The sequence below is a fragment of the Phoca vitulina genome, unplaced genomic scaffold, assembly GCF_004348235.1.
Source record: "Phoca vitulina isolate PV1807 unplaced genomic scaffold, GSC_HSeal_1.0 scaffold2, whole genome shotgun sequence".
NCBI classification, from domain to species: domain Eukaryota; kingdom Metazoa; phylum Chordata; class Mammalia; order Carnivora; family Phocidae; genus Phoca; species Phoca vitulina.
The window spans coordinates 48673840-48695410 of record NW_022589705.1 but is presented as its reverse complement, the minus strand read 5'-3'; the positions used below and the strand labels follow the sequence as shown (position 1 = coordinate 48695410).

At 42.7% G+C, this 21571-nt stretch overlaps 1 protein-coding gene across 8 annotated transcripts in view; it reads left to right on the top strand.

Moving 5' to 3' along the window:
• Nucleotides 1-21571, top strand: part of AK4 (adenylate kinase 4) — a 72117-nt gene that overhangs the window by 43034 nt on the left and 7512 nt on the right. For all 8 annotated transcript variants that reach the window (XM_032427066.1, XM_032427074.1, XM_032427113.1 and 5 more), the window contains one exon: nt 18415-18587. In XM_032427066.1, coding sequence (XP_032282957.1) covers nt 18415-18587 — 173 coding nt within the window. The remainder of the gene's footprint in view (nt 1-18414; nt 18588-21571) is intronic.

The window sequence follows — 21571 nt, the reverse complement described above, 5'->3', positions numbered from 1 at the left end:
AGAGAATGGATCAGAGGGCGAGAACTGACAGGAGCTGTCATGACTGAGGTTAGCTGCTACAGCCCTGGTGTTTTCTTTTATTGCCTTCCGAGCTTTGAGCTTTTTGTGTCTAGGCTGTCATCACCTTCCCTGCACTTCTCTAGGCCATGTTAATTTCTCTAGGTGCCACACATTGACTCACGCAGGGTAGTCCTGTAATACTCGTTGTGTAGGTATCTGCCATGATGGATAAGCTTTGACGTTGCCACCACTTGACTGTTTTAAATTCTTTCATTGTAAAGCTTGTCACCTTGTAAAGCAAACTTTGTGTAGTTTTAGTAAACTTAAAAATCTGTTTTAAAAAAGGATCGTCTAGGTTAAACTCCTTTGGAAAGGCGGTTAGTGTAAGAACCACAAAGCCCAGTTGGGTGCCAGATTACCCACTTGAATCCCAGCTCTGCCATTTACTGCCGATCTGTGAGCTTGGGCAGATCACCTTACCTCTGTGGGCATTTCATTCCTCATTACTAACCGTGGTTAGAAAAGGGTCTGTAAGGATGAAGTAAGTGACTGTAATGGAATGTCCTTAGAAGAATGCTTGCCATATAATAAGAGCTGTATAGATAGGATATTTTGTTGTTATTATTTGTTCTGTGTGTTTTTTGCGGGGGGGGGGGGCTACATGAAGTGTTAAGTTCAGAAATAGTTTTAAAAATATTTAGCCATGTGAAGTTGGAAGTCAGTTGTGGTTATGGAATGCTTCCTGTGCTTTGCTTTTTCCATAACTTTCCTTCTCAGGACGAGTAAGTGAAGTTCTTTTACATCACAGGCCTGTTTTTAGTGAAGTGCGTCAGTATCCTTGCTGATGTCGTTTGTATCTTTCTCCTTGAAGACCCATCTGGTCACTTTTTCAGTTGTGATTTTCCTTTAAAGCTCTGGAATAAATCCACTTGGCAAAGTGAGGAGTGTTAGGAATGCCTCGTTCTGTGTTCAGCCTTCAACTCCTTATGTTACAGGCCACATGCTCTGCGGAGGACGTGCCTGTTGAGTGTGCTAAAGGTGATTGAATGTGAAAAGGTCAAGAAAAGAATTCTGGATGACAGATGACTCATCATCTTGGTCCATATGTCTGTAGAGAGGCAACTGCAAATGGTGGGTGGAAACAAACAGAGTGGATGCAAGCCAAGGGAAGGCCAAGGGGGGTTGGTGGATGGGGTGGCTGAGTGCTCAGTGGCTTGGTCAGCTATGTCCTTGCTAAAAATAGTTCCGCAGTACCTTACCTTTGCGGTGCACCTTCCAGTTGGGTAAGAAACACTGTTTTATGTGTTGGTAGGTGTGTGTGTGTGTGTGTGTGTGTGTATAATATATATATATATATAAGTTTTTTCTCCTTTTTTCTCTTTTTCGCTCCCTCTTTCTTTAATTTCCTTGGAAGTTTAACGTGTGAGAACAGTTTTAAAAAATAGTTTACTTTAATTTTTAAGACAAATATTCCACTAGAGGAATGGAATGTACTGTAAGCCTTCTAATTTTATTATAAAACCATGGGTTTTTTTTTTTTTTTAGTTTGCTATAAAGAGAGTCTTTATTGCTTACTAGGTGATCTTGAGGTGAAATGGTAGGTAGAGAACAGTAACCATCTCTTTAAAACAAATATAAATTCTTCACTTTTTAAAAAAAGGACAGGCAGTTGGATGGGGCCAGTGGGGAGAGGTGTTAGTAATAGAGTTTTTCATTTCTAAATTTGACTGCCAACCTGTGTATTTAAATAGTAAACCTGCAAGTTCTCAAACTCAGTCCTAATTTATCTCTGGGTAACAAGATGTAACAGAGTTGTCTACCATATGATTTTAGGTGAGGTATCAAAATATTTCAGATTTGCTGTCAGAGTTTGGTTTCATAAAAAGAAGCATTCAGTGTTGGCATTATGAGTGGATATAATTTAAACCTTTCATTGGAATAAAGATCCCTTTGGAACGAGAGTCATCCTTTGGTCCACGGTGGGATGTTCCATTTGTGGTTTGGCGCAGCATTGAACACTGCTGCTTTCTGCAGATAATTCTGGGATTTTTACATTCTATTTATTTGTGTGTGTATGTATGTATGACTTCCACAGAAGTCAGAGCTGCTTGAGTGTGTGTAGTGTTTGTGTGTGTGTGTGTGTTTTCCCTGAGAGTTAAATGATCTCAGACCTGCACTACTTCCAGGGTATGTCCTTACACAGAGCCTTGGGCAAGCCAGTAAAAGCCACACCACCCAACTGCGTGTGGTAGCCATGTAGCCATAATAATCTTCTCCAAAATGAGCATCTGTAAGGTTCTGTTATAAGACAAACTTGACCTTTTTTATCATCTTCTTGGAAGAAGGAATTATAATCCCTGAGACCTGTGTTTGATTATACTTTCTAACATGCTTATTAAATATTCAGATATTCTTAAATGAAAGGGTTTGTAGTCATACCATTAATTTCAGGTTGAATAGTGTACCAGGGGAGAGCACATGACTTCATCAGGGGAAGGTGGGCAAAAAGAAGAAATGGTGTCTGTATCTGCTTTAAATAAAACTAAACAGTAATAATATTGGTTGAGTTACAGAGGAAAAGACCATTGCCCAGCAGGGTTAGGTTATGAAGAGTCATGTTGGAGACGTCTGACTTGAAATTGAGCACACTCTGATCTTGTGATATACCTTATCCAAAGTGTGGAGCCCGTTCAGACTTTATGTCTAGCTATTGATTCCATTAAAGCTGCTGCAACCTCTTTGTTAATGGTCCCAGGCGATTGTGCAAATTGCTTTTGGTTCTAAGTATTCATAATTTTTTCTATAACTGAGCACCATCTCTGTGCTGGGCACTACCAAGACCACAGTAGAGCAAGCGGCATAGTGGGCGGGACCAGCCCCTGTGGCACTGAGGATCTAGTGGTGATTCAGCCTCTGTGCTTCCCTGGCAGCGAGGATTGTCTTTGATTTCTGTGATTGAAATCCAAACTTTAAAGAACTTTGTTTTTATCCTATGACTTTCCTATATTCAGTGTCCTTGGTGTCTGTATGAGCTCAGAGGATCTGACTGAAGATGGTAAAGCCTTGGGTCTCTTCTCTTGTTCATTTGGTTGGATTCTTTCCTGAGACCCTGTCCCCGTGTCCATTTCTGGTGGCTTTCTTCTGATTGATCTGACTGCTGCTTTGGGATGGGGAACAATTTTAATATAGTAGGCAGCCCTGACTTTGTTTATTCACTCTGTGATTTTGGAGAATGACTAGATTTTAACAAGGGCCATATGGAAAACATATGTATACAGATATTTGAGCACACCCTAGAAGAACATGGTTCAGAGATCAAAACACAGATTGAGTATACAGTTTTTGTGTGTCCCCGTGAGCTGGGCGTTGGTCTGTCTGAGGCGGGGATGGCATACTTTCTGAGCTTAGTCCAGGAGGGGCAAATGCAGCATAAGCACTTGCAGTCTAGGACCCTGGGAGCCCCAGTGGAGGGGGTGAAAGGTGAGAGGTAGCACTGAGGAGAAAGGAACTGACCCTGTCTTAGGGGTGAGGGGGGCAGCTGTTAGGAAAGCTTCCTGGAGAAGGTGACACCAAGAGCTAAATTTTGAAAGGGAGAATAAAAGCACCTTCTAGATGGAGGGAGCATCATATGCAAAAGGCATAGAGGCTTTAAACAACGGGATGTGTTCTGGAAACCACGGGTAATTGGATAGTCCTAGAGCTTGAAAATAGGAGCATACAAAGTCAGAAAAGTGGGTGAGGGCAAAAGTTAAACACTTCAGGAAATTCAAAAGGAGGTCATTGAATAAACATCAAAGTTAACATTAGAAATGAGTTAGAAGGAACTTTAAAATTTAAAACTTCGAGTTTGAAAGAATAACTTATTTTTTAACTTTCTAACCAACAATTTAAAATTAGCTAGACTTTTGTTTGTTTTTTGTTTGTTTTGCTTTGTTTTTAAGTGGGCTCTACGCCCAGTGTGGGGCTTGAACTCATGACCCTGAGATCAAGAGTCAATGAGCTACTGACTGAGCCACCCAGGCACCCCTAAAATTAAGTAGATTTTTAACATCTTAAATTAAGATCTACTTTAGATATTAAACTAGGATTTCTCTCCATTTGGGCATGTCTCGTACACTTTGAGGTACACTTAGCCCATTTGCTATTGCCACTTAATTAGAAGTCTATAAAGTAAGGCACAGGGATGAAACAGTCTCCTAATTTTAGATGGTAGGAGAGCCTGCTTCTCTAATTTATGAAACAGGTATCTCAGGAATTGGATGAACTGCGAATATTCATTGCAAAGCTTCATCCAAAGCATCTGAGGCATACTTTGCTAGTTTAACAATGAAGCAATTACTGGGCATTTAGTATACACAAAGCACCATACTGAGAAAACAGTAATGTGGTAGAAAAAGCATGGACTTACAACTCCTACCTGAATATCGTTATGTAATTTATTAACTGCGTAGTCTTGAGCAAGCCGACTTACCTTTTTTGGACTCTTTCTCCTCGTCAGTAAAATAGTACCTATGGCATAGGTTTGCGAGGATTGGCTAACAAATGTAAAACTCTTGGCAGAATCCTGAAACATAGTAGCTGGTCAGATGGTAGTTATGTGTTATTATCGATGTTGTATATACATACAAACACATACCGACACTGACCTAGAACTTAGAATTTCATTAATAAATGGCTGAGAAACTTAAAAATGTCATTTTAATAAGTAAAGATCATCATCTAAAACTCTGTTAATTGTCCTATCACTAATAAGAGAAACCCGGATTTTGGAAAGATGAAAAAGTTGATTAGGGTAAAAAGAATAAGATGTGGAAAAATACAGGGAATTTTATCTTTTTAAACTGTCCTTATAAAAATGATACATGATTACTGTAAACATTTGAGCCATATGGAAAAATATGAAGAAAAGCAACTAGTCACCTAAAATCCCCCTAGCCAGAACTAATCAGGGTTAACAGGTGAAAACCCATCATTCTAGAGACCACCTCATGCACGTAATGCACCTAGAAATGTGTAAGAATGGCACCATACTTCATGTACTTTTTTAAAGTATTTAATTTTACTCAAAACTTAACAATAGCAAAGCTAAAGTGAACCTGAAGGAATTACTACTGAATTTGAGATAAATCTTTCTTCATCACCAGGGATATTAATTCTTCCGGGAGCTCTTTAAGATTATGAAAGCCATTAAGAGATTGACATATTTGTTTTTTTATTTCATGTTTCAGATTGAGACAGAGAGATATTGTCTTTCTACAGTGAACAGTAAGAGGATTCATGTACTTATACTTCCTCCCGCCTCTTCTCCCCTCCCTCCGTCTCAATTTTCATCGGTTTTTGTTGGGAAAATCTATTACAAATTTTCTTCTGTAACTTGAATTTCCTAGTTGTTGTTGTTGTTGTTGTTTTTTCTTGTCGTACATCTAAAAGATGTAAATGGATTCTGGGCTCTGATTTTGTTGCCCATTGCCACGTCTTCTGTTCCTTTTATTTTGATTAATCTTTTGGTTATATCTCTGAAGAGACTAGAAACCATCAAATTACACACTTTAAATGAGTGAATTGTTCGGCATGCGAATTTTATCTGAATAAAGCTGCACTGCTTTTAACCACGGCTTTTCCCTTGGTCATTACCTTAGCTGGATTGTTGGATATTTTCCCCTCTCTCTCCTCTCCCTCCCTCACAGCAGAGGGCTCACGAGGTGCTGTGCTCCCTGAGTTCTCCTGTTTGAGAATGTCTGCTCATCTGTCCGCAGCTCAGCTGGCCGTGATATTCCCGGGCCGGCGGTCCTTGTGTCCTTCAGAACTTTGCAGCCATTGTTCCATCTTCTTCTGGACCGGGTTATTGCTCTGGAAAGCCCGAAAGCCAGTCTGATTTTTCCCTTTTTTTTTTTTTTAAGATTTTATTTATTTGAGAGAGAGAGAGAGACAGATAGTGACAGAGATAGCTAGAGAGAGCACAGGCAGGGAGGAGAGGGGGAAACAGGCTCCTGCGGAGCAGGGAGCCCGACATGGGGCTCGATCCCAGGACCCTGGGATCATGACCTGAGCCGAAAGCAGATGCTTAACCGACTGAGCCACCCAGGCTCCCCTGACTTTTCCCCTTTTTTGAAGATGATTTTTTTTTCTTCCTGTATAGACTTCCTGAGAAATTGTTTCTTCATACTTGAAGTACATAGAATATCTCAGTGTTGTCTTTTGTCCTCCCTCCTGTATGTAGTGTGTCCTTTTGATCTCCAGTTCCTACCTTTCAGGGAGGTACTCCTGTGTTACATCTTTTTTGTCCTTTAGTTCAGTTTTTTTATTTCAAGAATGCCAGTTATATCAGATGTTATATTGAATAGTCTTTGTCCTTATCATATTTTGTTTAAAATTTTTGTTCTTTTATGTTTCCTTTTGTTTTCATATATGTTCAGACCTCTTTTCTTGAGGGCAGGGGAGAGCAAAACTGTGTTTCTATTCCATAACCACTTCAGAATCTCTTTACTTTTATGTGCTGGGTGTGCTAATGATGCCGGGCCTTTGCACTTACTGTTCCCTCTACCTGCAATGCTGTGCCTCTGGATTGTCATGAGGATTGCTTCATTCAGATCTCTACTCAAATATCCCTTCCTCGCTGGGTCCTTGCTCTACCATCCTGTCTACCCATTTCATTCTTTCTTCTTACCTTATAATGTGACTTACGGATTTATCTGCATATTTGATATTTTGTACTTTCCTGTATGCACAGTTGTGTTTGACACATAGAAAAAGCTTATAAATACATGTCTGATGATAGAAAAGTCTCACCTGCAGCCAGTAGCTGAGCCATATAGGGGATACTGGGACTCGTTTTTTTATTTGGAGTAAAAATACGGGCCTATGGTGTAATCGTTTACAAATTCCTTTTGTCTCAATTGAGATATAGTGGGGCCTGTTTTCCCCTAATTTGTTTATATAGAGACTTAGGTTCAAAGAACAAGTAAACAGAATTCTTAAGTAGAAGGGCCTTTAAGCAAAGGATTTACAGTGAACTGCTTCTTCCTCAAGGTAGTATACATCTTCCTTTACTGGGAAAAGGGCTTCATAGTTCTAGTATAACTTGTTTAAGAACAGAGGTTATAAGCCATGAGTTTCATTTATATCCTTAAACAGGAAAAATCATTACACTGATGCCAGAGGATCTCAACACGACTTGGAGATTTCTCCAAGAATCCCTACCTAATAGCATTCATCTTTTATTTCACTAAGCCACTTTGAAGATCCCAATTTATGGTTTAAAACCAGATTTTCTGTAGTATCTATCTTCTATCAATGGATCCCTAAGTAGTGATGATAGCATATCTAGGTTTTTAAATCATCTACTACTCCTGGAGAGCAGGACCTACTTATTGCCAATCTAGGATAAACTCTAGGATATATAATAGAAGAGTTCCAAGTGTCCCTGGAAGATTTCAGTGAGCAGGCAGGAGGTCCCAAGCTCTCAGCTCAGTGGGAAATGTGGGACTCACAAAGTGATACGGTGAAGCTTAAGCTCTGTTTGCCAACATCTGGAGCACAGCTGTGTCTTATTCTTCTCACCATCTGTTAATAAAAACTGGATGAAGTGGAATATGGAGGTCTTGGATACACGTACAAATAAATATTGTGCAAACAGATAAGGTAATTATAAGATGTAAGACAGAAAAGGCCTTCATAAAACAGGTTTCGACGGTGACTAATTTTAAGTTGCCACTGAGGCTTCTGGTTGGTGGTATGAATAGTTTGAGTGCCCCTGGGTTAGGGAAGACTATGGAACTGCCTGCTTTCAACTTTAATCATCCAGTGATTAATTGTGATGGACAATGGCTTGCATATTTTTAACTTGGTTCTTGCTTTCCCAACAACCAGGAAGAGATGGGTGGTCAGAAGCAACCATGTCGGCCCCAGATCTTAATGGACGTAGGTAGGGGGCCTGGTGTTGGGTGGCCTTTTCACAAGCTGCCAATCCCAGGCGGATGTTGGAAGTTGCCCTGCAAAACTGCCCTTTTATTTTCATCACATGGAAAGGGCTTGCTTTTCTGCCTGGGAATGTGGTGGTGGACTCTGGCTCTGTGCCCTTCCTCTGGAGTAAAGGCACTCCAAATTAGAAAAACAGAAGTGTCCCAGTTCTTTCTTTCCTTGTTGCTGTGGCACCTCCTGCTTCTGCTGCCCTCCCTCAGGCTCTTGGCATGGCTCAGAGGAGCAGGTGCCAAGGCCCTGTGGCCGGCACTCCTGGGAATATACCAGGTCAGGGATTTAGCGACATCTTCCTGCGCATGGTGAATCTTTTTTTTGGATGGGGGTGGGGGGGTGTCTAAAAAATAACCTGTAGGCACCATAATTAGTAATATATAGCATGACAAATTTTGGGAGAAATTTAACTACATAAAATTTAAGCTTTCAGCATGGATTGGCTATTTGATTCAACAGGACATAGCAGCTTTTCTAGGCTGGGTTAAGAGACAAGGGAGAGGAATAGCTTAGTCTGGAAGCATGAAGTGGGTTTTTCTGTACTCCTGGTGAGAAGCTGTGTGATGAGCAGTCTCATGTGTAGTTAAAGGGAGGAGAGCAAACTCTGTGCTTAAGTGGGTTCTTTATTTTACTTTACTGATTGGATTTTCTGGTTTCCTCAACAATTAGTGGAATCTATTCACTTGGATTGGGTTATCTAAGGAAGCTGGAATTCTGCTTTAGTCATTTAGGAAGCATGTCTTTGAGGATTACTTTTAGTAAAAATAAAAGCATACCAAAAATTTACTGCAGCTCTCTCTAAATTGAAGAATTATTCATGCTGCCACCTGTTGACAGAACTTGAGTGTGCATCTAGTCCACTTGGTCAGTAATCCCTGCCTACCAGGAATACCATATCCACATGGAATCTGACTGTATCCGGGGCACTTCGGGAGTAAACACAGCCCCAGCCCTCAGGGAGCTCGTAATTTTTAATAGGGGCTACAAGCAAGCATGTTTAAAGATGAATACATACCCAAAGCTAGAATGGCCCACCAATGTAACCATAGCTTGTCTAGTCTAAATCACTTAGTCAGAATGTACTTAAATATGTATGTTATCTAAGTATTTTCATGTTGAGAATGGCTGTTCTTATTTAGATGCAGATTTTCAGGGCGCCTGGGTGGCTCAGTTGGTTAAGCGTCTGACTCTTGATTTCGGTTCAGGTCATGATCTCATGATCTCGGCTCAGTTCATGATTTCAGGGTTGTGAGATTGAGCCCCACATTCAATCTCTCTCTCCCTCTCCATCTGACCCCCCCACCCCCCGCCCACGTACTTTCTCTCTTCAAAAAAAAAAAAAGATGCAGCTTTTCCATTACAAGATTTCTGTGGATCATGCTTTAAGTTCCATACACCTGCTAATTATTTATTTCCTTTCAAATCCCAGTCTCCTAGCAGCTTGAGTTACCAAGGAATTGAATTTCATACCGTGAGTAGATCTTAGAAGAGAAGGCAGATCAGTGGGTATCAAATGTTAACTAAATGTATTAAAGAGCAAAATACCCACATTTTCCCTCACCAGAGTCAAAACGAACATCTCATGCCCTGATACAGGGACATTCTTGGCTGATAGACAGTTTCCACTAGGCTTCATATTGTGCTCCTCTGACATTTAAAAATATATGTGTGGCTGGATAATGACACTCTGCTAAAAATGGTTGAAAACGTTCTGGTCAGACTGCACCTTATCTGACAGTCTGTTCTTGGCAGCTGATGGGTGTGAGAATTACATCAGAAGTACTTTGATTTGCTCAGCCCAACTTGAGACACTGATGTAAATCACTTCAAAGGAAGCTGCCTTTTAGGACACCATTTCATATTGGACGCCCTTATGCCTAATCAGGGTGACAGCCCCTCTCCGGGACCTGTGATGCCCCCAGGCCTGGGACTCTGCACCCCAAACTTCACTGAGAGCCCCAGCCCATTGCCAGGGCCTTTGTGAGGTGTTGGTGACACCTTCAGAGACTAGGACAGCACAACTGCCCTGGAAATTAATACTATTTGAAGCTCGTAACTTCCAACTGTGCCTTTTATGTCTGTGATGCTTGGTTATTAAGGGAAAGGTAAGTCATCTCTCGGTGTCCTTCTTTCTTCTTTATCCTCTTTTCTTTCTCTGTTACTGATTCTCCTCTTCCTTCCCCCGAGTTCTTTTACTTTTCCACTGTACCCTCTGGGATCCTCTTTCCTTATAACCTTCTCCACCCTCCCCACTACACTTTTCTCTGACTCCTTGCAGAATACTCTCTCTACCTTCTGCCTTAAAGAAAACCTGGGTCTCCCATCAGGATGCGACCTTCTTGTCTCTTCTGTTACGGAGGAGACTTGTTCTCCCATGTGAACGCAGCGTGTTGGGTGATGGTGATGGGACTAGTCTGTCTCCCCACTGCTCCTTCCATCCTTTTATAAAAGCTCAGACTTGTCTTTATCCTTCGTGTTTTTCTTGTTATCGAACTTGCTCTCTGTCCTTTTACCTCCAGTCCCACATTGCCTCATTCTCCGCCAGTGTTGGCTCTTGCCCCATTTATCACTCCTCCCCCCCAGCCGTTTATACCACGTGCCAGCCACTGTGCTGGGATTTACATACACTAATTTGCTTATTCCTCACCACTTTCTGACCTGGACATTACCAGGCTCATTTTATAGGTGCGGAGAAGTGGGTAACCAGGGTCAGAACGTGCGTCGGTGGCGTAACTGCGGGTCCAGCCCAGGCAGTTTGTCTCTGGAGCCTATATTCCTCTCTGCTAAGCTAGTTTTTCCCTAGTGTGCCTCAAGTCGTGTGCAACTTAGGTGCCCATCAGTAAGCGGTCGCTTCAGCGATGGTACATCCACACCCTGGAGTATTCTGCAGTTCTCAGGGAGAGTGAGAGAGCAGTATGTACTGTGTAGGAAGAAACCTCCGAGATACATTAAAAGAAAAAAGCCAGGTGCCGCACATTTGTTTGGTGTACGTGTGGAGAGAGGAGAGACTTGGGTGTGGCCGCGCCTGTGGCGTCGGGCCAGGCAGTGCCCCGCTCGCCGCGCAGGAGTTGGATTTCTCACACCGCCTCGTACACGGACGACTGCAGTCACTGTGAGCAGGCATTTCTCCGAGGCTGTGGTTTTCTGCGTGGAAGGAAGACCACATCAAGTGGTACAGATGTGCGATTCTGGGGGTCAGCACTTGGTGAACCAGTCTAGGTTCCTCGGTTCTTCCACGTGTGGTTTGGGGCAAGTCACTTAACCTCTCTGAGCCTCAGTTTTTGTAACTTTAAAAATGGAATGATACCCACCTGGCAGAATTCTTGTGAGTTTTCAGATAATATTTATTTACTCATTCAACAAGTATTTATTCAGCATCACTATGTGCTAGGCACTGTTCGAGGCCCTAAGGATTTAGCAGGAAACAACTATAAAGGTTCTGCCCTTATTTAGCTAACGTTCTGGTGGGAATAGAAACACTAACAAAATAAAGTAAATCATATACAGGAAATGATGTTGAAATCTATGAAGAGAAAAAAAAGAAACCAAAGGGAGGGTGAATACAGGTGTCCTGGGTGGGGTGAAGGCGCACTTTAACAGGATGGTTAGAGAAGTCCTCACCGACGAGGCACTTTGTGAGCCAAGACTTGCAGGAGCTGAGGGCACACGTAGATACCTGAAGCAAGAGTGGGTCAGGCCGAGAGACCATAAACTAAGTGTTCAAGGTGGGAACGGACCTGCCGGTTCGAGAACAGCAAGGATGTCAGCGTGGCGGGCACAGAGCGATGGACGGGGACGTGAGGTGAGACAGGTGACAGGAGCAAGAGTAGGCCTTTTAGGTCCCTGCAGAGTTTTGGCTTTTCTTTGGAATAAAGTAGATCTGGCACATCAGGGATGCTCGGCAAATGCGAACTGTGGTGGTGAGGATGTTATCAGGATGTTCCGCTCTTTTGGTTGAAGCGAGGTAGATGGAGTGACCTTTAGGATCCTTATAATAATTCTTTTTTATACCCGTGGAAGAGCAACGAGTAGAGTGAGCACTTGGCAAGACCGGAGGCCTGAGTCCTGTTCCGCTGCCGACCCTCGCTGAGTGCAGGCTCCCTCGTCGGTTACACCGTGGGTGCTTGTTCCTGCTCTGCCCACCTCACGGGGTCGATGGGAAGAATAAGAGATACATACATGTCTGTAAGTGCTTTGTAAACAGTAGCTGTGTGTGCGGAGTTACTGTTGGGACGTGGCACTGAGAAGCCACTGAATCCAGGTTCTCCCCAAGCACAGTCGCCTCGTCTGGGAATGGTTCCCAAAAGGAGGCGCTCACTTGATGGGAAAGTCTGCACGGCTGTCCCCTTTCTTGACTTGGATTCTGTGTGACAGTTAATGCAGTCTGCACATGGGCTCGTTGCTCAGAACATACCTCCAGCGGCTGCCTCAGGACACTTGCACTGTCAGCAGCTTAAGGCTGGACCTTTGTGCTGAACCGACCGGTCTGTTTAACTCCAAGTAAAGCTCATCACGATAAGGTATGGAACTGGATCAGGGAAGTCTGACTTCCGGTGCTTTACTGTCACACATGAGTAGGCGATGGGGCGGGGTGCGGGGCAAACGGGGGAGTGGGAAGCTTGTGGCAGAAGCTGGCCTGGGTCGAGCTTCCTTTTGAGTGGGTGGGGACCGGAATGTGCAGTCTTGTGTGGCCAGTCACTGGAAGGGCTAAGCTGTCATTGTGGCAGAGAGCACAGGGCCCCAGGGACTCCCCAGACTGGTAGATCTCGGAAAAGGAGTTAAATAGGCAGGTTGGGGCAGCAGGGCTCCCGGGAGAGCACTACCAAGAGCGACAGCCACCGTTCATTGAGTGCTCACTGTGTGCCTGACACTTTACATCTTAAACGTTTTACAAAGATTGCCTCTTTTAATCCTCAAAACAGTCCCGTGCAATGGGCATTACCTTTCGTTATGGGCTGAGTTGTGTGTCCCCCCCTGCCCCCCAAATTCATCTGTTCCAGTCCTAACCCCTAGTACCTCACAGTTTGGCTCTTTCTTGGCGATGAGGTCACTAAAGAGATAATTAAATTAAAGGAGGTCTTGAGGGCGGGCCCTAATGTACTACGAGTATTGTAGTGTCCTTACAAGAAGAGGATGTGGATACAGACACCTGGAAGACACAGGGAGAAGGCAGCCGTCCGCAAGCCAAGGAGAGAGGCCTCAGAAGAGACCAACCGTCTTGACACGTCGATCTCAGACTTCTGGCCTCCAGGACTATGAGAAAATAAATTTCTGTTGTTTGAGCCACCTGTTCTCTGGTACTTTGTTGTGGTAGCCCCTAGCAAATTAATACATTCTTGTTTTCTCTCTGAGAAAACTAAGGACCAGAGAGAGATTACAAAGCTAGTGGAAGTTCGTGCAGTCAAGGCTGGGTAGAGCTGGGATTGAAACCCAGTTGTGTCTGGTTCCAGAGCTCTTGCCCGTAACTGACATGTTCCACTGAGCCCTGAGGTTCCTGGCTTACCGCGGCTTCTCCTCACTTTTGAAAACGTGGCTGGCACCCAGATCTTTGACTGGGCCACTGTTCTAACTATCCTACTGTACTTTCTCGCCTGCCACACCAATTTCTGTAGAGGTAAGATCCTGGCCAGGAATGGTGTTAAACAGGTGGCTTGAGATAGGGGCTTAGTGAATCTGGAAAGATTGGCCTCTGTTTGGGAATTTCTTTCCCAGTTCTCTTGCAATGAAACCGAGGTAAAGAAGACTCTACTCAGAGTGGTTTGGACCTGCTTACAAGTGCGTGCTGTTAAACCTTCCCATGATGGGATAGATACACATAGTTAATATTGCCCTTGGCAGTGTTGTTGTCACTGAGAAGTTCTGTGGTTCTTAACCAGCCACAGTCACCTGGATAACTTCTTAAAAAATACCTAAGTCCTGCTCCTGCTCCTAGATGTTCCCTTCTAGGAAGAATGGTATGGAATCTGGGCAGTCAATAAACTCTTCTCCTTCCCCCCACCCTTTAAGTCTTCCCTGATCATGTTGATGTGCCCCATCAGATGGAGAACCCTTGAAGCTGAGGAATGACTTCTTTCTCTTGTTGGTACTTCTTCTAAACCATTAAAATGGTTGCATTCCAGCAATATAAACATCTTAAAACATAACTCTTCCATTTTAGCTTTCATTGTAGCCTTCTGTATTTTCCTTGGTTCTTTCAACTTTAGCCTGTTTTGAGGTTGGGAGGATACGAGGAGAGCCACTGTCTTAACAGACGACCTCCAAGCCACCAGAATTATTCTCTGGTCATTAGCAGGTCTGAATGTGAGAGCCCCAAAGGTAGACACTACCCAACAGTTTTGTTCCTTCTGAGTTCAGCTTATTTTGTAGACAGTTGCATTTTCCACCCATTCCTCCAGAGGGCTCCAGAGTTCAGAAACAGTTGTGGGGTTGTTGAGCAGACGGGCAGACGGACTTCTATCCATCTGACTAGGAAACTTTAGCTAGTAAGATTTGAGCTTTTATTTGTTGGAGGAACTGTTATATTCTTGTTCAGAGCTTCCTATTCTTTCCTAGTGCTTTATTCACCTTCCAGCCTCCATCCAAAGGATAAAGAACAATGTTTTCTTGTCAGGGTAGTGGCTAGTGATGCTAGAACCCAAGGCCAGGGCCTGAGGCTGGGCACTTGGGTCTTTAGAGGAGTGAACCCTTAAATTCTTCGTGCACACTGAGCAGTAAAAATGTTGATTACATCTTCAAAATAATGGATATGTGTGAATTATGTGCACATATGATTTTGTTAATATATACCTTATAAAATGTACCCTCCAAAATAGAAGCTAAAAAGAGCAAGGAGCCCCACGCGGGACTCAATCCCAGGACCCGGGATCGTGACCCAAGCCGAAGGCAGACGCTTAACTGACTGAGCCACCCAGGCGTCCCTGGAAGCCACTGCTTTAGAAAATGGTTTTTCTTTATAAAGGGATTTGGGGGAATAGCATAGAGATTGATCTTGGGGTTGTTTTGGCTGCAGGCATCTAACTCCAGTTGTCAATTTGAAGCCTTTGTGAAGAGGAGGTTATACAGGGAAAAGGCAGGACCTGGCAGTCAGCGAGGGAGAGTGCCTTTCTGTGGAAGGCTCACTGCCCTCATTTTGCTGGAATTTCAGTGTAGAATGAGCCAGGCACAGTACCAGAGGATAACAAAGGGAGTAAGGTGTGTCTTAAATCCCATTTCAGGAAGCTCATCTTCTAAAGCAGGCTGTGGTGCACAGTGTAGGGGAAGTTAGGCCAAAGTTGACTAATAGACTTAGCATAGGTCCCGGACTTGCCACCAAACTTCTCCACAGCATCCCCTGTCTTGACCTACAGTGAGCTTTTTGGGGGAGGGAGGTGGAGAAAAGGACCTGGTTGAGGGTGTGTCTAGTATTCAATAAGGAACCTGAAACTCCTTGCTCATCGCCCAGCCTACGCTGCCGTAGATTGAATTGAGTCGTGAGGTCCCACCTGGGGCCAAATCTTGCTCCTTGGCGACCCAGATAATATCACTTTGTCACCTACTTGGTAGCTATCATGTATTTGAAGCTCCAGGATACACCCAGTTGCTGTGAAGCCCCAGTTCTAAAATTGTGTTTTTGAACTTAAAAAAGAAGTTGCTTAATAAATTAATATGCAAGCAGTCAAACCATTCCATAGTAGAAAGTAAAAATGACATATTGAGTTTACAGGGCTTGACGGAGTCCTATAATTTCATAGAATTAAATTCGGAGTTTAAAATAAGGTAGCTGGTCACATAAGTCCGGCCACGGAATGGAAGACCAGAAGACAGCTACTGTAGTCTTACATGTAGGGGTTTGCCCAGTGTGCCAGGCATTGCTGTCTTCCAGTGCTAAGGCCAAGTGTCCACAGTGCACTTGATCTTAGGCAGATAAAGCTTGACCTTTCACTTCCCTAAATGTCAAGTAGTCGTAACTTCATGTAACAAATTATGTTGAGATTTGAAAAATATTTAGTTAGTCAGCAGTTCTTTATTTAAGGGCAGTATTTTTTTTTCCATTCTGAAAGTACTGTATGCTCAGTTTATTAGAAATTAGAAGAGTAGAAAGGAATCACCCATCTTCCCACCGCAAAGAAAACCACCATGAATATACTTCCCACATAATTTCCGAACATGGGGGTGCCTTTTTTGTGAAGAGGATGCTTAGCCAGAGAGTCACTATGGGAGGAAGGAGACCACACAGGTGGGTGACTTGGTACAGGAGGTCACACCCGGGCTGCGACATGAGAAATACCTCTTTCTCTGTTGAAGCCAGTCCCACTTTGATGAGGGCTGGCTGAAGACAAAGCAGAAGCTGACACCCTGCAACCTCCTCCCCACCCCCCCCCCCCCCCCCCCCCCCCCCCCCCTGGGAGGGACAGGTGTGACATTCTTCCAGGAATCTCCCAGCTGTCTTCATGTTAATACCTTGCTAGAGGGGAAAACAACCTTAACCTGACAATGGCATGGCCTCTGGTATCTTGTTAGGTATCTTGTAGGTGGGTCCTCTTTAGCATATGGAAGTTCTTTTGAAACCTCCCTTCTTCTTTTTCCCCCAACTCCTGAGAGTATAGAATCCCCACTCAAGGTCCAGGCGCAGCAGCTCTTTCTGCGCACGGTCCCTGTCCCAGTGCTTTAATAAACCACCATTTTGCACCAAAGACGTCTCAAGAATCCTTTCTTGGTCGTCGGCTCCGGACCTCATCCCACCGGCCCTCATCTGTATTCCAAAACCATATCAAATGCATAATGGGTCACAAGAGAACAGCATATAAGGATGTGAAAGCAGTTTTGTAGAGAACAAAATGGAGTCTCTCATGTCAAGCAGGGACCTCTATCAAGCAGTGACACAAGCAGTTAAGGTACTGCAGCTAGGAGATATCACCGGACCAGCGTCAGCTGACACCACAGAACTGATAATGAGTAGAACCAGAGGAGGTCTGTAGAGACCCAAAACCGATTAAATCCCTTTAAAAGGGAAGGATTTGGGCAGTGCACTGTCAGACTCTTCAGACCTGACCCCTCTACGTCTGACCACTTAGAAAAGGCAGCTTCTTCCGAAGGTGCTCTACCCGATGGATCTCCGAAGAGAACCGAGATCCTTCCCTGCTTGAACATAAGAAGCAGTAAGTGCCGAGAGCTGACCTGGACCCAGTGGAGCCCACAGACTGACTTCGTGTGTGGTCCATTCACTTCCTACACCCTTCTGTTACTTTGTTGTATGACTTGTCTTCTGTCCTTTGTGTGCTGTGTAAGAAGCCAGGTTTAATCACATGGTGAATTGTCATTGAGTTTGGAATCCTGAACCTGCTTTATCATCGTGATTTAACTTTGCTCTATGATTGAATAAGGCTGACATTGTGGAAGGACACAGCTCGTGTGTGTGCCTTCATAGCGTGCTCATGACAGGTTTCTTCTGGTGTTACCTGTAATGTTGGAGTAACCCTTTTGCCCAGTGGGAACATGTGAGTACCTTGGGTTCGACACATGATAGCCAACGAATCTGAGATCTGCCCTGCAAGATAAGCTTTTCCTCACCTCTGTTTACTTGCTTTTTCTTTCCCTGTCATAACAGTAGAGTTGAAACATGCCCCAGGTTGGGTTCTCTCCATTCTTGTGTCTTTTTGGGAAGAGATGTAACTTAATCTATATCTTCTGTAATAAACAACATCAGTTAGATACTGTGGGGGCCATTAGATAATTTCCCTTATTGGAGAAATTAGAAAATAAGCTCCAAGGGAAGCCTAGAACAAAATCAGTAGTGAAAGCTGCATTTCTTTTTTTTCCCCAATCCACTGCAGAGCAGTCCTTTTATCAAATACAATAAGAGCAAATTACTAGAAGAAAAATTAAAAGAAAAACACAAATTTAAGCATAAATTTTAGATTCACTAGGCTTAAAATTACTGTGAAATTACTATAAAATTCTTAAGTGCGTTTTCTCATTTCTGTTGTTACTATGCTAGATTGCAGACCACATGTTGAGTTTTGTAAGATGTAGCGTACGGATAAAAATATAATTTGGGGCGTAGCCTAAGAATAATATGCTCATCAGCTGTTAAAGCTATAAAAGAACACAAATATAATTTTAGAGGAACAGAAGTGGAAATGGAGGTGATATAACTTGCTTAGGTTACATGAGTAGTTAAGAGCAAAGTGAGGACTAGTCTAGTGATTTTTAGTTTAGTGCATGCTCTACTTGGGTCATGTGACTTCTTAATCTTTGAGTATCCCAAATGCTAAAGTTGGGTTATAAAGTGACATATTTTCTTCTAATTTTAAATTTTTGGAGGTAGACATAAATTCCTGATAGAAGTTTCTTTCTGGGTAGTATATGTATAGATTTGATTATTCTGTCAACTGAAAATATTTCATTGACTCATTGGAATTGGGAAATGTCTTGCATTTGATATGTTTTGTTTTTGGCATTTAGGTTTTCCTAGGACATTAGTTCAGGCTGAAGCCCTGGACAAAATCTGTGAGCTGGATCTAGTGATCACTTTGAACATTCCATTTGAAACACTCAAAGATCGTCTCAGCCGACGTTGGATTCACCCCCCTAGTGGAAGGGTATATAACCTGGACTTCAATCCACCTCATGTACATGTAAGAATATACAAAGCATTTTTACAGACTGACAAGAAAGAGGCAAAACACTCCAGCTGTAAAGTGTAGGAAGGATATGAATAGATTATTCAAAAAAGAGCAAATCTTCGTGGCCAAAAGTATTTGAAATTTCTCATTGACTAGTGGTCAAGGAATGCAAATTAAAGTTTATAACGTCTATTGCTGGTGGGGATCTGGAAAAAATGGTACTCATCTTTATTAGGCATATGAAGTATTAATAGTGTTTTTAAAAAGCAACCTAGCAATGTACATTAACATTTTAAAATACATGTATTTCATTCAAGCCACCGCTGGGAGTATAGGTTATGGAAATGAAAGCACTAGCCAGTAAGGTCATGTACACAGTGATGCTTATTTCAGTGTTGATTTTAGAGAAAAACAAAACAAAATCTGAAAACGAATGTTCATTTACAGGGGATGACTAAATGAATTAGAAATTATGTACATTGTGCAATATTATGTACTCAGTAAAAAGAATGACTTCGTGCTATCGCCTTTGACCTGAAGAAATACTTTCTCTAGGTATTGTTGAATATCAAAAGCAAATAGCACAATGATTCCATTTTTGTAAAATAGTGACCCTCCTTCTTTACACATTATCTGTTTGTGTGTGTAAATATGCTCTCTAGCTTCATAAGAGCAGGGATAAATGGTTAGGGCTGGGACTGAATAAAGACTTGGGGTCAGAGTGGCTGGGGTCGTGGGAGTGGTGGCAGTGAGGGTGTAAAGGGACTGGGAGGACTAGAGGAATAAACAGGTCCAAAAATAACATGTGTTTACATGAAATAAACATATGTAAAGGTATATGTTTAAAGAACCTTTTTAAATTAACAAATTCAAAAGAATTATTATTGTTCTTTCTGGTAAAGACATGAATTAGTTCAATGTGATTCTTACCTCTAGTTATTGGATGTTAGATAGAATTACTTGTAATCATCCAAATGTGGAAGGGGTGACAGTTGCATCTTAATGGATTAATGTGTATGGGATAGGTAGATCTGAATATAGATGGAGTCAATAATTACTACAGAAAACCAACTTCAAGAGGGTAAGGATGCCTTCCCAGCTCCTGAGTGCCATAGATTTGGTAAAGTTCCAGTGAGTCTTGTTCATTTGGACAAAGTACTAGTTGCCTTTTGAAGTCTCCTTTTTATTTGTTTTTTATTTTTATTTTTTTTAAAGATTTTATTTATTTATTTATTTGGTAGAGAGCACAAGTAGGCAGAGCGGCAGGCAGAGGGAGAGGGAGAAGCAGGCTCCCGGCTGTGCAGGGAACCCGATGTGGGGCTCGATCCCAGGCTCCTGGGGTCATGACCTGAGCCGAAGGCAGATGCTTAACCTACTCGGTTAACTGACTGGATTAAACTCGGCGATGCTTAATGCGCCCCAAAGTCTTCTTTTTAAAATGTAATTCTGGAATTCCTTTATTAGGTCCCTTCCCCTTTTCCCTCTCAAGAAACTGGTATAAGGGGAAAAAATGGATGGAGAGGAAAAGAGGATTCTGCATATGCACTGATGTCCAACACGGATGCTTCACATTTTAGCTTTGCCTAGACCTGCTGAAGCAAAGATTCTCATAAAGTTTGAGAACCTTTAACACTGAGTTGCTTTCGAAAGACTGGGTATCCTAAACGAACACCCATAGTTACAGTGCTGCCTCCAAAGACAGCAGGGAAAGGTGCTAGTCTGGGCCACCTCTACCTGCCACTGTGGCCAAGCTCTCCCAGAAGGAGGGATGCGGTCACCCTAGCATCATTTTCTTCTTTAGAAGCAGTTGTTGTATTTATTGGTGCTCTGAGGTCCTGGAAAGGACTTCTGAGCTTTGCAGCTCTAAGTAAAATAAAGGGGAAGAGAATAAAGGTGATGTACAGCCGTCTCCCACCCCCATCTCCCCTGTTGTGTCAGGTTAACAACCGTGGAATACACGTGATGATTATGGGGCTCACCAATAAATCATAAGTGCAGGTTATGGACCCAAGGCCCTGAGCTGTAATGGAATTTTAGTGTGTTTCAAATTTATAGCTGGTTTCTGATTATCCAGTTGAGTTGCCTGAGCCTTGGTTCTGCTCTAGCCTGCCTTTTGACAGATTTATTCCTTGTGACTCTCTCCCCTGGCAGGTAATAGCCATGGACATGGGAGGCAAGATCCTCATGTCCATGTTGCTATTTGTAAGTAGATATGTTTCCCAAGGAGGTTAAAATACATCAAAAATCAGGTTTTCTAAGTTGCCATTTTTTAGTTCTCAGAATGTTTGTTCCTGATTGTCATAGGCATATAATCCATGCCTATTTTAACCTACCTTTAAGTAAGTCATTATATGATCTAGGAAAATAACCTGAGTAAGATTAATCTCAGGAAAGAATTTGAAAGCTAGCAAAGGTAGGACCGAGATACCTTCTCCTAGATCAGTGTTCTCCTAAGTAAACCAGTTGGTTCTTTGAGATATTTTCTTTTCTTTTTTCTTTTTTTAATTTTGTTTATTTATTTTAGAGAAAGAAAACATGCAAGCAGGGGGAGGAGCAGAGGGAGAGAATCTCAAGCAGACTCCCCACCGAGCACGGGCCCCCATGTGGGGCTCTATCTCACAACCCTAAGATCATGACCTGAGCCGAAATCAAGAGTCGGATGCTTAACCGACTGAGCCACCCGGGCGCCCCAGACATTTTATTTTCTGTATTAACAACTCAAACTTTAGAAAGCAGGGCAGTTTTAGGAATGTTTAGAGGACCAGAGTGTCATTGTCTAAAGGTTGTTTGTTGTTGGGGGAGGCAGCATGGAGTTTTAAACTGTAAATTGAAAGTATCATTTCTCAATAGCACTGAAACGTGTTTGGAAAGATCTGAGAATTTAATAAAGATTCCATGTCAGCTCTCACGAAATAAGGTTAACAAGACTGTTAGGAGTGTTATTTCTTTTTCAATTACTTTCACTGTTACCATTGTCACTCAGGCCTAATTGATCA